The 18,413-nt window shown below is 33.9% G+C and overlaps 2 protein-coding genes across 8 annotated transcripts; one reads left to right on the top strand and one right to left on the bottom strand.

Moving 5' to 3' along the window:
* Positions 1-499: 499 nt before the first annotated feature.
* On the bottom strand, positions 500-11,369 carry LOC132697387 (uncharacterized). 7 transcript variants are annotated; one of them, XM_060662858.1, is made up of 18 exons: positions 11,204-11,369; positions 10,762-10,894; positions 10,583-10,708; positions 8,212-9,971; positions 7,907-8,040; positions 7,211-7,246; positions 6,153-6,402; positions 5,876-6,094; positions 5,677-5,820; positions 4,934-5,617; positions 4,645-4,789; positions 4,095-4,592; positions 3,577-3,840; positions 3,216-3,524; positions 2,887-3,165; positions 2,617-2,760; positions 1,505-1,731; positions 500-1,449 (listed from the first exon to the last, which is right to left on the bottom strand). In XM_060662858.1, the coding sequence occupies exons 2-18, from the start codon at positions 10,880-10,882 to the stop codon at positions 925-927; spliced, it is 5,865 nt and encodes a 1,954-aa protein (XP_060518841.1). In that variant the 5' UTR covers positions 10,883-10,894; positions 11,204-11,369; the 3' UTR covers positions 500-924. The 7 variants fall into 7 exon arrangements, with proteins under 7 accessions (XP_060518841.1, XP_060518843.1, XP_060518838.1 ...); XM_060662855.1 differs by having other exon boundaries at positions 501-1,449; positions 4,089-4,592; positions 10,958-11,369; XM_060662856.1 differs by having other exon boundaries at positions 501-1,449; positions 4,089-4,592; positions 11,158-11,369.
* Positions 11,370-11,610: 241 nt separating this feature from the next.
* LOC132697389 (Fanconi anemia group D2 protein) lies at positions 11,611-16,145 on the top strand. Its single transcript, XM_060662861.1, has 2 exons — positions 11,611-12,017; positions 12,075-16,145. Exons 1-2 carry the CDS (start codon positions 11,716-11,718, stop codon positions 15,781-15,783), a joined length of 4,011 nt encoding a protein of 1,336 aa, XP_060518844.1. The 5' UTR covers positions 11,611-11,715; the 3' UTR covers positions 15,784-16,145.
* Positions 16,146-18,413: the final 2,268 nt, after the last annotated feature.

The raw sequence follows: 18,413 nt of genomic DNA, 5'->3' as shown, positions 1-18,413 counted from the left end.
AGGTCTATCCTTTTGTGCTTGTAAAAAAAAATATATCACATATTTAGAACTAACTTAACTGCTTAAAACTTAAATGGTCTATAAAAAGATATATCTGTAAATACTATAACAATTTAAAAATCTATACAGCATGTGACCATAGATGTTGCCATACATTTTTTTGTTTCGAAAAAAATAAATCAAAATTTTACAGGATCTATTTATTCAGGGTTCCCCAAACTCGTTGGTAATTATTTAAACCAGACACCAAATTATTTTTTAAAAATTGAATGCCCTGTATATTATTATATTTTTGGATTCTTTGACAATTTCTAAAACAGCAATTTTGAAGGAAAAAATATTTTTAGAAAATTTGGCAAAAACTCCTATTATAGAAACAATTTTAATGGAGTATAATATATATATATATATATATATATATATATATATATATATATATATATATATATATATATATATATATATATATATATATATAATGTCTTATACCGTAAGATCATTTTTGTTTTCTTTTTTTTTAATTCAATGGGATTGCATTTTTTTCCCACTTGTTTGGAAATGGTTTGCCCTATACCAACATCTATAGGAACATGGTAAACAGAATGAATCAGGATTTACATATTCGATCCAATTGATAATTTTTTATAAAAAAAAACGTCAATATAAACATATCTCCTAAATTTGTTTGGGAGACATTGTTGTTTCCAAGAAATAGTTTTTATATTTATACCAGTGTTGTCTCTAAGACATTAGGACTGAAAATTGTAGTATTATGGAAATTCTGATTAATTAGTTTTAATTAATTTAGGAGATATTTTTATTTGCTGCTATGTTACACAAAAACTGATACATCCCCTATTTTAAGCTAATTATAGTAAAAAAAATCTACACAAAGACTCATTCACTCAATTATGAAAACATAACCTAGTCTACACCGGGAACGGGCGGCAGTTGAACTTCATATTTCGACTTCTTGGAAGGAGGTACACCGCTGGGGGGCGACTCGTTAAATCCCGGGGGTGGATTCGCGATGAAATTCGGAGGCGGGGTCGTTACATAGTTAGGTGGGGGTGTAGTTTTGTAATTAACAGGGGGCGCTGCTTTATATACGGAAGACGATTTTCTATAAATTGGAGGTGGGGTGGTTTTAAAATTTGGCGGCAAAGTGTTTTTGCCCGGATCATCTTCTTTTAACATTTCCGCCGCCTTTCTTATTAAATCTTCTTCGGTTAGGCTGCCCAAAACGCTTGTGGATTTCTCGCTATCGTATAAAGGGGAATTCACCGATTGCGGTTTGATTTTGGGCTTGCTGGGTAAATTTAAGGGAATCGTGTCAATATCAGATTTGACGCCTGTGGCGGCGCTCAGTGGACGAGTGAACGTTTTTGGTATCATAAGTGGAATGGTTAAATCTGTTTGACTTGTCCCGGGCACTGCAGGTTCTTTTTCCTGAAAGAGATATTTGCATCAATAAGCGGCACCCGAATTAGTTTTAGCTACTTACCGTCGCATCACTTCCCGATCCTATCGTTTTAATGCTTTCCAAGATTTGCTGCAGGTTGCTGGGCAATGCTATATTCGCCAAAGCTGACGGTCCTATTTCGGATCCCGCTGTCGCGATGTTCTTTGTGATGCTGGTTATTTCGAATTTTTGCATTTCGATTTTATAATTCAATTCATCCATCTGTCTCTGTATATCTAGTTTACTGGATGGTAGACCATCTCCTAGACCTGAAAAACATCCTGCCTGAACTCCGATGGTAACGCTGCTAAATGTAAACCAGCATACTCGTTTTCCTTGAAAACTCAATGTTTACATGCTAGCTGTAAACCTCAAATCTAAAGTAGGCTCTCAGTCTAGCAAAATTTAAAGTACACTCTATGAAATTAAACGCCAACTAAATATTCCAAAAGTTTGGGTATCCATAAATCGCTTTGCTTCAAGCTGGGTTGTCGGTAAGTTGCAAATATATTGCTAAAGTGTGATAGGTAAATTTAGAGAATAAAGTTATTATATCAAGAAATATTATTATGCTAATTGTTATTTTTTAATATTTCTTGGGTGAAATCCATCAAAGAGGTCTCATTGAACTGTAAAATCGAAAATAGAGTAGCAAAAGTTACGAGTGTAATGTTATTGCACTGATAAGTCCCAACAAAATCGCCCACAAGAAAATGTACGTCCCAATTTGAAAGGTCTCTCTATACTGCACAAATGTCGCCAAAACGCTCTAACTACTTTATGTCATGTCAAAAATAGTACCAAACTGGATTAGCATTTAGCTATTCATGTTATTAACGATATATTACAGTCATAAATTATATATAGCACCAATGCAGCAGTATGACAACAATTATTGGAAAAACTATCTTAAAAAGACCCATATACTATTCTATCCCAGAATATATATATTAATGGTGTATCCAATGAGTTCTTTTTAGCGGCTTTTAACGAAATCATTGAATTAGCCAATTAAACAATTCATTATTTTATAGTCAAATTGATCCAAAACACTTGTAAAACCCCTAATTCGGAATATTAATACCCACAACATTGTTATCTGTTACGAAAGTTATTAAAACATTTGAATAGCGCAATAAAATACGTCCTAATACCTGGGATTGGTGTATACGTTTCTTCAGATAAGTTTGTTTCGGGTAAGGATGATGCAACCACAGTTGTTAAGGAAGCAGACAGCAGTCCTGCTGCAGGTGCTGCCACTGTTTCAGGATCAGAATCTTCGGGACTGTATGGCTCATCTGAAATCATTTAAAGAGTAATATTTATATATGGTTTCTTTACAAGGCAATTCCTGCTCTACCACTTTCTAGCATTAATTTATTAATTATTTTAGAAATTGCATAGTAATGCCTAAAGTGACTTACCTCCACCTTCAATTTCTTCTGGAGGTGTTGGTGGAGGCAAAGGCAACTTGTTAAGTCTTGGATCGCATTTTACGGTGGCAGGCCCAGACGGTACTGGAGGAGGTGTGTATGATCTTGCAGGAGTCGCTGCAGGTAGGGGAGACTGAATGATCACATCCACCTTCAACTTTTTCGGAGTGGTGGTGTGCAACGGCAGGGGCAGCGACTCCATAAATGGACGTTTCCTCTTGTCCCTTATTATAATGCCCAGAAGTAGCGCAGGTCTAGACTCTTCAAATCCTGAAAGATGATGTTCTGTAGGATATGCAATTGAATGTCTTTGTGTCTACCTGGTCCATTCAATGGAAGCAACGCTTGCGGAATAGGTTTTTGTGATGCCAGAGGCAAGATGTAAAAGTCCTTAATTGCTTTGTTTGTACTCTTCACTACCCCCAACCTGTTCCTACTACTTAAGTAGCTGTAGAGAGCCAAGTATGGCATCTGTTCTTCCACGTTGGTCGCGTTTAGCCTTACCAGAGATATTACCTTGCTATTCGAGCACTTCATTTTACCTATGTAATCCCATACAGTGTCCGGCGATATTCGACCCACTATATCCAAATTCGTCGGAAGCTCCTTGCTTAATCTAGTGCAATCACCTTAAAAATTTAAATATATTACAATATTAAAAAGTGCAAAAGTGTCACATACCCGACACTTCATGTGCTGTAATAGATATTTGAGCAACATCGACCATATTTATAGTGCCTGACCATATTTCTGCCGCTGGAACCTTGGGCGGTGGAGACATTGCCCCGTCATTTTGTTCATCATGAACGGGGAGTATTGACGATTTCGAATCATTGGAAGACTGATTTGCGGCTTGGTACTCATCAGTTTCAGATACTCTGGGAGGTGTTGGGATTGTAACTGTTGAAGATGGGATTTCGTGGTCGCTATCACTATCGATTGGTGCTGTCAAATGTATAAAAATAATATTAATCAAATACGAAATAAAATGAATAAATATTTATGCTTGGCCCAAGTTTAATTTTTTTTTTCATGCCTTATTTCAATTTACTACGACAATTTTTATAAGGTACTGATACTTGCATCCAACTAAAAATGTAACGGTAAAATAAATAAGTACTAGCCAAAACCAACCACCTATAAAGTGCACTAACATAAAATAAAGAAATCTACCAGTTCGCACGTGCACTTACCGATACCTGGAAGGATATCTTCCTGCGGAACGTGCTTCCACAGCCTGTCCTCTACCGGCGGAGCGATTTTGTTCAACTGTTCTAAAATCTCCTTCGAACGTTTATCCAGATTATCGTTCGAAACGGAAGAGCTTCGTTTATGCTTCGAACTTTTGTGCGACGATTTTTTATACCTGTCTTTGTCTCTGCTGCGCGATCGGCTTCGTTTGTCTTTTTTCTTGTCACTATGCCGCAACTTATCTCTAGATCGCGATCGTTTCCTGCTCCTATCTCTTTCGCGACTCGACGACCTACGACTTCTGTGGGACTCTTTTCTATCTTTGCCCCGGTCCCTGCTTTTATCCTTGCGACCGTGCTTTGAACTTTTCCTGTCCCTATCTTTGTCTTTGGCATTGTCCCTATCTTTATCGCCACCATCAAGGGGAGAACCTTCTGTTAAACTTTTTATTATTTCTGCGTTATCCACCTTTGCGCCGGGTCTGTTGTCTTCTAATATTTCCTCGCCTAGAAAAATAAAACAAAGTAATGTACACTTACTTTACGGCAATTTGCACACCTTTGTGTGTCTTCAAAACATACTGTCGACTAGAGTTGAGTAACTCCAATTCCGATTTCTTAATCATATCAAGCTGATGCTTTGCCTCTTGTTCTCTCCATTTGGCGAGTTCTTGGCTAGCCATATCGTCAGGTGATAATCTTACCTATAAAAAATAACAGTTTATGCAACAATAAAATTTTTCAAACTTAGTATTGAACTGAAAAAATAAAATAAAAAATAAATACAATTTTGAGTGCTGTTGCTTTATGTTTGATGAAAACTTGGAAGTGTGGAATTTAAGCCATACCAATTCGTAGGAGCTTATGGATTTCTCGCATATTCGCCTCCACAGGGTCTGATTCTTAGCATCTTTGATATTAAATATAAGACTCCGGTATTTATTTTTGTATTTGTGACCCGTGCCTCCGAAACACTTATGCAACTCCAATTCAATATCATTTGAAATAGTTTTAACCTCATCATCTGTCAATTTTATGTTGGGATCTGTTTTAAGGCGTATTAGCAACTGCTCAAAAATAGTTTTTTGAACATTATCTCGGATATTTTCCCGATTCGATTGTGGAGTTGTGGGAATCTGTTCCTCTTTCTCCTTACTTTTCTCTTTGTTTTTCAATTTCAGTGTTTTATTGGTTACTTGCTGTTTGTCTTTGGGACTTTCCTTTGGTTTAGGTGTTGCTTTGGGCGTCAAAGTTGTTTGAATTGTAATCTTAGGGTTGACTGTTGGAGTCTGAGTTTTTGTAATGCTCATTGGCTGCGCTTGTATAAGTTTAATTTTTGATTCTTTGGGTGTAATCTCTTTGTTGCCTGGTTTTACAATTTTAAAAGATCTGATCTGTTGTTCTGGTGTCTGATGCTTAGGTGCATGCTTCAATACTCCGATATTGATTCCTTTTTGTTGAATGGCGAGAGATACTCCCTCGTTGTTTGCATTTTTAACGAATTTAAGTTTCGATTGGGACAAACTGTTTGGCTAAAATTTCATCAACAAAATTATTATTTTTTAAATGTTTTCACATTATCAATTGCTACCTTAACTTTTGTAGTAACCACTTTGCCAGCCGACTTAACAACTTCATAACCTGGATGCTCCTTAAGCCATTGATCTAGATTAGCGGAACTGGGTGCCTTGTTTCCTGTAAGCATATTTCCGGTAGACCTTTCAAACACCACAACCTAAAAGATAAAATAATAAAAACTCAACAAATATGAAAAGCTAGTATTTTTGTACCCGCTCAATTCCTTGCGCGTGCGTTAAAATACAGTTTTCGGAACAATAAATTGAATTTTTCCTGGCAGCTTTCTGGCACACGACGCAAGGTACGGAACTGGTAGATTTTTCCTTGTCTATCTTTTTTGAAGAATTGCTGCTATCTGTTGAGGCCCTGGAATTTCTCGAAGCTTTGCGCACCCTTCTTGCTGCCGCTAGAGGTCTCTTCATAGACGGATTCTAAAAAAGTACAGCTTTGGATGTCATTCAACTTCTTAATAAATCTTGTAATATTAACCTTGCAAAACAAACAGATCCATTCCTTGCCTTCAGACTCCATCTGTTGACCCATCGCTTTAGTTATATTTACGCATTTTCCATGATACCATTCTTCACAGGTATCGCAGCATATCATAAATCTGTTGTTATGCGGCTGGTTGCATATACACCAGAGTTTGTTGGGATCATCTTCAGATTCTTCTTCCTCATTTGGACTGTCCAACTCATTACCTGAGACGTGCTCATCATCCAAGGGTTTATGGATTGTTCTATGGCAATCATTAGTATGAAATATTTGAATATATGAATATTTTACTAAAGAACTAACTAAAGAATAAAAATGTAACACTGAAAACCGCGCCCTTGCATGGCAATTAATGTGTGTTTGTGTGTTCTGTATGAACTTTCTAAAGATAGAACAGTTTTTCTTTCTAAAGAAGCTATATGAAATTGAGGGCACTAATGAAAACATCAATTGGAGAAAAAGGGTTGTGTCTAGCCTAATGATATGTAATAAAAATAGAATTAGTTATGTAGATTTAATATGTATGTAGGTAAACAAACAGTGTGAGGTTCTGAAGCATTTTTTTTCAGAAGACATTCACATGCAGCTACAATAATTACATGAACCATTACACGAATATAAAGACTTCTTCTGTGTAAGTTTAACGTTAATAATAGTGTTTTCCCTTTTTCAATTCGGTTAAAGAGCAAAAGCTTAAAGTAACATAAAAAGAAATACTACTAAATCACTACAATAAAATCAAATTCAAAACGATGTGCTCTTGTTTAAACAGTGTTGTCACCTATCACGATATAGAAATATATATAAAATATACTACAAAATCGATAATCCGGAGACATGCTTTCCAGTTTGTGGCGGTATGCGACAATTTGAATGAATATTTGAATCAGTTAAATTAGTACCAAATTGACCATAATAATAAGTGTGGGTGTATGTTTGGATGATCGAATTTACAGTATATACATATTATATGCAGTTGCAGTAACAAAACACAAAATGTTGTTTTAAAATTAAACTTTTTAATTAATATTTAATAAAAGAATCTTAATTACCTTCCTTTGATTTTAATAACTGCCTTAATAGGTTGTCTTGAAAAAACAAAACATTTAATTAATGTTAACATTAGTGTACAATTATATAATATAATATAATAAATATAATATTAGTGTATTATTTGCATATCTCATTGCTTTTAGGCAAAGTTGAATTTTATTAATATAATAGTGTGTCTTAGCTTGATTTGGATATTTGCTGGTACTCTCTAAAACTGAAATCAACAGGTATTATAAAAAGCAACTAGCAACTACCAATCACTACATTAAGAATAATTAGCAATTATTATTTTAATGTTCACCAGACACAAATTATCTTGTAGTGAACTGTGTAGGAAATGACAACTGTGATACTTTGATACTCTGTCATCTAAATAACTCACTAAATGTTGTCTTTTATTTATAAAAATGTCTGCGCACTAAGTTGGACTAGTTGCCAATCATTGTTAATTGCGTTTAAAACAAATCATCCATTGCGCATTGTGATGAACAAAAGATATTAGTTTTAAGTTAGTAAAAATTGCCTTTGAAACGGAGCCTAATTTTTGGAAATATCATTTCCCTCATTTCTTTTTTGTTTTATTTTATAAACATTTTTTTTGAATTCACAATATTATTTATATTCGCATGGATCAACCAAAAACATAATAAAACTGGTAAGAATATGTTACAAGCCAAAGTAAATAAATAACTCACTTAAATGGTGGTTTTGGATCATCTTTTTTTCTATTTCTACTTCGGGTTGTTGGCCGTTCGATAGGTGGAATCACCACAATTCTTCCATCAGATCTTACTATTTGGGTTCCCTCTTTTATTACAGCAGATGTATTCTAAAACATACACACTCAAGTGAATAGGAGAAAACTTTTTTTATTTCAAGTAGTTTTTTAATTTAGTGTGCTCTTCTTATTTTATATTTAGATTAAATTTTGTTTCTTCCTTCATAAAACATATTCTGATGAAAAAATTTTGCTAGTTCTGCAGTGAATTTGTTAACTTACCCCTATGGAAGCTGAATTTGATAATTGATCCTGAACTTCCATGGCTTCCTGTATACTTCTGGTGTCCAAAACACCCTCATTAATTCCTTTATCAATTGCATTTTGTATGTCGGTGTTTGAAACCAGTTGTTGAGCAACCTGGTACAAGATGTCTTCAGAAATCATGTCATTATTAATGTTATCCAAAATGGATTGATCTAAATCTAGACCAGAACCATCCAGATTCAAATTAGTAGGTTCAATGGTGTTAACATTAACATCTGGTATAGGTATTGTATTTGTTGTGTAGGTTTTTGTATCCTCATTCATTATAATTGCTCGAACATCTGCAGCACTAGGTATATGATCCAAGCTCTCACTAGCTTGTCTCAATTGAGATAGTTTGCCCAGATAAGTTTTACTATCTTGTTTGGCTTCAGCTGACTTGGATTCTGATGGAGTTTTCAATTCAGGTTTATTACTTTTTTCATCATTTGTTTTGTTTCTCGATTTAATGTCTAAGCTGGACCTTCTATCCTTGTTTCTACTTTCATTACTACTGCGATGTGTGGACTGCTTTTCTTTGTCTTTTGTCTTTTCTTTGTCAATGATTGCAATCTTACCATCAAGACTACTATGTCTGTGCTTAGTTGGCGATTGAGAAGTTTCAGAACTAACAGATTTAGAACGTGATTCCTGTATAATTTTGGCGGGTTTGGTAGGTCCTGTGGGTTCAGTGGGCCTTTCAACCTTAGATGATTCCTTATTTAATTTTTGAGTACTAACTATTTCCTGCGCAACAGGTGCTTCTTTCCCACCAACTCTCCTGATAATATCTGGCGTAGAAAATAAAGCAAAATCATTTGGAATAGGCTTCGGAGGTTTCTTTTCCCTTTTCGGATGTTTCTTTTCCAACTGCTTTGTGTCTGGTATTGCCTCTAGTTTGGACTCAGGTTTTGCATCATCCAATTTGGTTTCAAACTTCTCCGATTCTTTCTCATTCTTTTCCTGATCCTTTTCAGCATTTTTTTCAGACTCTTGTTTTGGAGTACCAGGTGCATCTTTCATTTTACTTCTTTTGGATTTCACTAGTGTAGTTCTCGATGGTTTGGATAAGGTTTTGGGATCCACTTTAACTTTCCTGCCCCGCCTTTTAGGTAATGTCTTGACCTTAATTTCTTCATCAAGGACGAAATCTAAATCATTTTCGTCATCTTCTCCATCCATATCAAAATCTGCTTCATCATAATCCTCTTCTTCATCAGTAAGTCCATCACTTTCATTGGCTACTTCGGGTTCTTCCTCCTCTATTATTTTCTTGTTTTTCCTGGAGTTAGGTAGATTTTTTAATTTTCCTTTCAATTGTTGAATATTCAATAATTTCGGCTTAGATTTAGTTTTCGGAGAACTTGCAGCAGCTTTCTCATCTTCTACAACCGGAATTAAACTTGAAGGCAATTCTGATTTTTCAATTATGGATACGGGAGTTTGCTCAACTGGTGTAGACTTAACAGGTGTTTTTGATAAAACCGGAGGTATTGTTATGGAAGATAGAATATTAACATTAGAACTAGATTTCACCACCTTGCTAGGAGGTACAGTTTCTGGAGGTTCATGTTCCCCTGATCCATGAAGAATACTCAGTGTTTTAGTCAACTCGTCCACTTCATCAGAATCTACTGAGGGTCTTTGTGGTGATGAAAGAGAAGTATAATCATGATCCAACTTAAAGTTGTATAGATTTCTTGCCACTTCATCCATGTCTTCTCTGATAACAACATCTGAGGAAAGATATATATCAATTTATCAAATAACAATTGTTCAGATTTTGAAAACTTATTTATTATTAAGAATGATATAATAAATTGTTGTTATATCACAGGGATATAACTCTTGTATACACTCACACATACAAGACTTACTCCAATTAAATTTAGACCTTTTAGCTACACAAATAATCTTATCAAAAGATGTTTGATATAAAAATGGATTACCAAGAAAGTTAAAGCATTTATAGATATAGATATGAAGAACACTGACATACCCTAGTGTCATTATTATGAAAAAAATGTAGACACTTAATTATAATTTACTATATGAAACTTTTCAGTGCTGGTAGACTTATTTTTTATGATCAGCTATTGCTACATTTCCTCAAGCACAAAACATATGTCCCAGGCAGGTTAAAACCTTTTTTAAATGCATATAAAATATCTAGAATGCATTTGAAAAATCTTTATTGCATACAGAAAATTTTATGTATTTCAACAGCGTTCAACATTCAACACTGCTTTTCTCTTCAATTTTACATCTGCAAAACTCTGTAGTATGACTATTGATATTTAATTGTTATGGGTTTTGTAACATCTTCATCTACAATTTTTCCATTTACCTTCAATGTTTGCAACTTCCATGTTTTCAGGCATGTAAGTCACATTATCCACTGATAAATCAATACCTCTAGAATCTGATTTATCAATGTGCATTATCTGAAGTTTCGTGGGGCCCTCTTTTGAACCTTAAATTTTGTTATTATAACATATTATTCATAATTATTTAATATTTACTTACTTAAAAACATTTCAACCGTTTCCTTATCAGGCATAACAGTCCCATCTTCTCCAACTAATAACAACAAACTATCGTTTATGTCATCTTTAACATCTGTTACCTTAACAACGCTATTTGCCATTTTTCATTTAACCTGAAAAATAGTTCATAAATGCTTTAAAACTTGTAGACTTTACCTAGTAAAAATAATCTTAACTCGTTACATTTGGACCACGAATATTAAATAAAACAGGGTACCAATGTCGATATTTCGAAAGAAGAACAAAAAAATAATTAGTGCTTGGGTAAAACTTTATTATTACTACGCAAATTTTATATAAACAGAAAATTAAAACTAAACTAGACGCGAATTAATTTGTATACAGGTTTATTATAAACGCATGCGGAGACACCCACGCTATTGGAAAATTCCAGTAGCTTCAATTGAGTAAACAGCACTCACTTCAGCAGACTCACATTAGTTCACTTTAATTTGGTGATAAAGTTTCACAACTCCTTGGTTTTGTGTTTTGCATTACATTTTTAGTGTAAATATTCGCAATTGACGTGAAACAAATTAAACAAATTAATGTCGTCCATTTTCGTAAAGTACAACGCAGACGCAACTATGCAACGCACAAGTGAAAGAATCATAATCGACATGGACCACCGTATATGGTGGCATCATGCTTCCTCCTTTTTTCAACTACGTGACAAAATTCTTGCAGTCGTTCACCCATTGCCGACATCAAATACATTCGAAGAAATTATGAAACCTTAGAATAGAAATTTTAAAGAACTTGTTCCAATAGACAAGGTCCCTAAGAAAGAAGAAGTTAACCTTAGTCTTCTATACCCATCAAAAAAGAAGACAGTTCTCAAGTTTACCGCCAAATTGGAATTTAAAGCAGAAAGTTATAATTGAAATTAATGTGCATTTTTAAATGAGTTTTTAATATTTAGTTGATAACGAGCATGTCATTGACAAGTTATTTTGATGACGTTCTAGCTGGTGTTGGAGTCGTATTGAACAACAAAGATGAGGAACCTCTAAATATCATAAAAGAGCAGGCTCTTGTGGTTAGGGATTTAATGAAATGTTTTACTGATTTAGATAACTCATCCGAATTGATTAACAAATTTCTAAAAGGTTTGAAAGAACACTGTAAAAATGACAGATGTTTTAAAAAATGTTTGCTCCCTACTAAATTTCAAAAAGCATTGAATGATACTGGTCGAGACAATTCCATTGCCATTTATCAAGAAAGTTTAGTTCGGTAAATAAGTAAGCCTTTTTTGCACTCCAACAGTTCAGTACATTGTTTTTCTTGTAGCACACTTTTAAAGGTACCACCTTTGCAAAAAGAAGTTACTAACATGCTTTTGGATAGAATAACGGAGATTTCAACTGAAGAAGTGCAGGACACATCTTGGCTTCGTTTGTTAATTAGTCCGTTACGTTGCCTTCCTAACATAAGATATGGAAAGGAGCTTGCTACAAAGTTGCTAGATATATTAGAAGTGTCTACATTTACATCTCAACTGGAAATCTTGGAAGCAATTCCAGATATTTTACCAGATAGTGAGTGTGATGCAGCAGCGAGACAACTTACAAAGCTCTTAGATGAAAATGATGATCTTTGTGGGGGAATTGTTGACTGCTTAAATGCTCTAAACTTGGATTCAGAGGTCAGAGCTGTAGTTCAAGATAGAATACTTGCAAAAATTTTGGCAGGCACTACACCAAAGATTTTTCCAATATTGCTACAGTTTTTGTTAAATGAGTCAAAAAGTCAAAACTTAGTTCCCATTCTATATAAAATTAGAAATGCCTTAGATATTATAATGGCATCGGGAGGTTGTAACAAGGAAAAGGAATCATTTAAAATATTAATATTTCATAATTTGCAGACATTTGCAATATCTCAGAAACAAGTCGGAGAAGCGTGGTTAACTGCAATTTCACACATAAAGAATTTCTCTGATCATAAGGCTATAGACTATATCATACTTTTTATGTTACACCATATTTGTGAAGCTCGCAAGAGAGTTGTTGAGTTAATGTTTAAAAAACGTGTGAGTTCAGGTTTGTTTAAAATTAGTCTGCTGGAAAAGACTTTTGAAAAATATTTAGCCCAACAACTAATGAGAAACTATATTGGCTCAATAACAGAAATCGGTTGTTTTTTATTTAAATGTGGGAAGGATGGTTTAGTAGTTGAGTTTGCTACAGCCTTATTCCAACTCCTTTTTAATCATACCTATGTATTAGCGGTTGATCGAGCAGAAATATTATGCAGTCTGATTGTGCTCACTGGGTCTAGTGACGGAAAAACCATAAATTATATTTTAAAGTTAATACTGTCACTCATATCTATAGATGTTACTAAGGTTGAAACACATATGGGTTTATTGATGCAGCTACTGGAAAAATTAGACATTCTAGACCTTAAGAATGTAAAAATGGTTTTTGACATTCTCTGTGGATTGAGCCGTTCTGAAAAGACAAGTCAATCGTTGCTAGGATTTACAGATGAAATTCACATTATTATTCGTAAGCAATTGTCAAGTCCATCAAAAAATATAAAATTTCGAGGCATATTAAGCGCTATTGTTATGGTGAAACATCTTGCTATGACCGAAAACTCTCAAAGTGATGTTACAACTATGGAAGATTCTATGAATATTACGGATGTGCCAGAGGGACCACCAAGAGACGCGGCGTATTTGTTGGAACTGATAAATAGTTGCGTGGAAACTTGTCCAGAGTGTTTGGGTTTATATTATGATCAATTGGCTTCCATCTTTGTTAATAGTGGGCCAGTTGATAAGCACTTCTTATGTTGGCTCTATGAAAGTGCTACCAATAATTTTCAGAGCACCTTCATAAGTGAAACACTGCCAGAATCTGTTCATAATTTGCAGATAAACATGCAATATCTGCTTAATGATCCAAAGGAAATGGCTGTTCCCATGGCGGTGGACATTGTAGGACTCATGGTGCGTGATAAACGAAATATGGTTTTGGTTCTTCCTCCTTACTTTCGCCTTCTGCGGTTATTACATTTGCGTCAGCACAACAATTCTTTGGCAACTATAGATGCATTGTTAGGTTGTGGCATTGTGCTACCAGAAATAGAAGACATAACTGAATTGGATAATCAGCAGTTAAGTTTTGTTGCTGATTGTTTGTTTCATTGCGCCAATTGGTTTAGGGAGATTATTAGTGCTTTTGTCACACAAAAGTCTAAAACATTAAAGGCCAAGGTCATTCATAGACTGCAAGAATTGCTAGACCTGGAACAGAAACTGCGTGAGATAATGAAATGTATTCCCACCCATAACTTGCCTTTGGGCTTTTTTGACTCCTCAAACAATATCAGTAATCACACATTGATGAAAATTGAAGCTAAGGTATGCAAAAATCCCAGAAAGAAATTCAAGACTGTTTCTGTAATAAATGAAGAGACAACTCTAAACACCCAGAAATCGGCAAAGCCAACTTGTTCAACTAAAAGAAGTATGACAAATGAACAAAACATCCAGTTTAGAGATTTAGATACCGACGTACTCGAACTTCTTAGGTACCCCCTTAGATTAGATCAAGATTGTGAGACACAGTTTACTCAAAGCGCTTCAATCAACATTGATCAGCTGAAGTTTCTTTTGAAGGATTTTAGAACTAAATTATCACTGCTAACTCAGAACAAAGATTTAGGGCTGAGCCATTTAAATGATGTAACTCCTCAACATCTTATCCAAGATTGTGTTTTAATCCTACCGCATGTTAATAGGTGTTTTGGAGTAATTGTGAAATACATTAGAAGACTATTGGCCAACACCAATGAAAGCCAAGATTATTTGGCAATGTATACCGAGGAAGCTATGGATATTAAACTTTGTTTTGGTTTAGTTTTGCAAATATTTTTTTTAATTTTTAAATGGCCAGGATTTGAAAATTTGACAAACATAGATCTACTACGGGACCTTTTAAAGTCAATGAGACCTGAAAGTTCCCAAACATTAAACTCAGCTAATCTTTTAATCTGTGAGTTTATAACGAGACTTAGTTCTTACACCGACGAATGTTTACATTTAAGTCATGCAGTAAGTTTAGTGAATGCAATCGAAACGTTGTGCAATTGCATTGTTCCGAGCGAAGAGATTCAAAAATGCTTTACTACGACTTGTCTAAAACTGCTATCCAAACGCTGGCGTAACTTCAATGGAGATTTGGATCGTGGCAAAGACTGTAACCTTAGTATCGATGTTTTAATAAAAGGATTTTTGAAGCGTGCTGATGTGAAAACTATTTATGGACTGGTCGGCACACTGGAAAAAGAAGCAGTTCTTTTAAAATCCAAAGACGATTCTCTTCATATGTTGGTCGCAATTGACAAACAAAATTTCCATGTACTCTATTTAGGACTGTGGAATGCCCTCTTGAATAGGGTGAAAATAGAAATTCAATCTCTTACAAACAATCAGCATTTAGTGTTATGGCACAAGATCGCATTAACAATGCAAGGGTTTATGGCGATTGTAAAGATTCACGAAAATCGAGTTAACTTGTCTTGTTTTTTAAAAAAATCCATTGGAATTTTAAAGATTTTTATCAGTCACGGCGTGCCAATTTTAGAAATCATGTTAAAACGAAAACCAGACGAGGTAGTACAAATTTTTAAGGATATCCAGATAACCACAAGGTTTTTGCATAGTTTGTGTTGCTATTCGAGGTTAAATCAAGACGCAAGTTTAGTCGCACACGTTCCTATGTTCCGGCATGTTTTAGAAACGCTTTTGTTCCGCGTTAAAGCTGCTCTGGCGGCCAATAATTGTTCGTCTGCATTTTGGATGGGGAATTTAAGAAATAAAGATCTGCACGGTGACGAAATTGTTAGTCAAAGTCAAAGTACAGTGTGCTCTTCTAACGAAGAGAGCGCAGAAGGAAATGAGAAGCTGCCTAGTGAGGACGAGGACGTTGCTTTAAGCGGAGAAGACTCTGACAGTGCCATCGTGAGTGAAAGTGAGGTTTTCGATTAATCACTCACGTTTAAGGTGTATGCGACTTCGAGAATACATATAAACTACTGTTATAATTTTAAAAAATGTATATACGTATCTTAGATCAAACAGCTTAATTTGCCTTTTTTTCTATTTCAAAAATCATCATTGCTTTCTCGTTACGATTGGAGTCTGGACTTGGAAAATTCTGGAGTCACTAGATTTCTTAGTTTTAGTTAACGTTAATTGTTTAATCAGTTTAATAAAATTTATGTAACCTTTCATTAAGGCATTTTTTTCAAACAATACAATTTATATACGTATTTTTTCATAAAGACGTTGCAGCGTCTACGAATAAATTTTTTTAGGAAAAAATTAGCAACTATTTGGAAGAGCCAAATGGAAATTGAAACGATTTTTTTTTTGTTTAGCTCTAGAAAAATGGAATAATGTATCAGAAATGTTAAGAAAAAAATCCCAAGGCAACCGCCCCTACAGAAAATTTTAATAACGAATTTTGGTTAACATTCCAGGTACATTTTTCTTTGCAAAAGGAACTAATTTTTTGACAAAATTAGTGAACATGTAATTTTGTGGTTCTGATATTATATGGCTCAGCATTGTGGACAAATTTTATAATATACGCGACCATTATATTCACGTCGCCTTATTCCACAGGAAGTCACGTACAGAAGATGTTTCTACTTCCTATTGAATTTATTTCATTCTTTTGATGCGAATTAGTTGAGCCATAGCGGTCGTTGTAACGTGTATCTAATTGATTTTGTAGGATTGATAAAAAGGTAAGTACTTAGTACTTAGGTGGCTACCAAAAAACAGTGGTTTGTAAGGTAGAATCAATTTTTTAAATTATTTTGCCTACTTCGAGGCCTTTATTTAGTTTTATTCTTTATTTACCAACAAATAACTTTATTCTGGTGACTTATTTGCCATTATTCCGGATGACTAATTAACATCGGCTGAATTATTTGTCGTAAAGTCTTGGAGTAGAAAAGCTGGAGAAAATGCTGGAAATTGTTAAGTTTTGGGGGACTAATCGCCGTCCGACAGACAGACAGCTAACCAGTGTAAAGCTGGGATAAATTGGTTTCTCTTAATAAATGTCAATAACTTCAGAATGGCTAAGCAAATTTTGTCAAACTGGGAGCGGTTGAAAGGCGCTCGTTTTAGGTTAGACCAGTATTGCTTCTCTTTTACTTCACCACTATAAGTAAAAGTTAAAATTAAATGCAACGATATCACTTTTAGTGCAACAGATAGCCCAATATCTTTTTCCAATTCTATAATATGATACCATTATTAAATCCTAATTTTAGTTTCCAAAGCAAAATAAAGTATATAAATTTTCTGATAATATATAAAACTTATATTTGAAATACCAATATGAATTAATACACGAAATTCAAAATTTTTAATATCCAAGTGTGCTTGGAAAACAAATAGCAAATATTGTATGCATTATATTTATAAAACGCAACTGTTTCTGTTAGAGTCTAGGGCATTAAGTATCCTGCATTAAAATGGAAAGATCTTAGTGTTTTATCTGTGTGAAATAAGTATTAATTATTACAAAACTTTTATAGTGGAAAATTTAAATATATATATATATTTTTTTTAATTTAGTCATAATTTTTTTTATCTTCTTTACTACAATTACTGTTGGAGATAGGGCTGAGTGCCCTTGTTAATTGACCGTACGGTATAGGATGCTCCATATGCGTCAAAAAGCAATCCCATATTAAATTCATGAAGATAATGATATTCACGCAAGTGAATGTAAATAGAATCAGCACTATCATAATTTTTAATAAAAAAACCATGGTTGGTATTAACGAAAAAGAGTATGGCATAAAATAGTGAGATTATAAAATTGACTGGGTTTATCGTTTGCCCTCAAACACGCACTCATTTTATTTTGATGTTGCTTGGTGCATCATAACCGGTTATGAAAGTATTAATATAAAACTAATTAAAATTACTGTAAATTAAGTAAACAGTTAATTTTTTGCAACACTTTTTCGATATGCTAAACTTCCAATAATATTAAACATTATCAGTTAATAATTTAAACTATAATAATAATACTAAATAAACACCTTCTTTTTTGTTCCGCAGGTTCCGAAATTTGGAAAGAAAAATGAAGAAATTTTTTTCGTAAGTAGGCTGAACTATATATTATTGCGTTCTGATTATTTTAAAATTTATAATCAAAAGTATTTAAACGGAAATCTAGAATGTCACCTCTGAAATTTTTGGTTCAATTTAATAAACCGCAAGTTCAACACAGTTTCTAAATTATTCTGAAAACTCGATGTTTCTCAGTTTTGGTAAATTAGTTAAATTTAATTTTTTTATGGGAACAACATTTGAATTTCCTAACTATGGAATATTAAAATTGTTTGTTTTTCGATTTTTTTTCTACTATGCGACTAGCACATACGATTGTTGTTTCATTGTTGAAATATTTAAATTTTACTACTATTATATTAGATATATATTATTCATAAAGCGTGTTCCCTATTAAAAGAAAAACCTTTCCTTTTCTTTGGTTCTAGATGAATGTACGAGATGTTATAAGTCATAATAATGGGGATATATCATACCACCGTAGGAGATAAAGTGGATGTGAACAAAATTTTTGTGTAGAA

The sequence above is a fragment of the Cylas formicarius genome, unplaced genomic scaffold (genome assembly GCF_029955315.1).
Source record: "Cylas formicarius isolate icCylForm1 unplaced genomic scaffold, icCylForm1.1 PGA_scaffold_1__22_contigs__length_36826433, whole genome shotgun sequence".
NCBI classification, from domain to species: Eukaryota; Metazoa; Arthropoda; class Insecta; order Coleoptera; family Brentidae; genus Cylas; species Cylas formicarius.
This window is presented reverse-complemented; position numbering and strand designations above follow the sequence as displayed.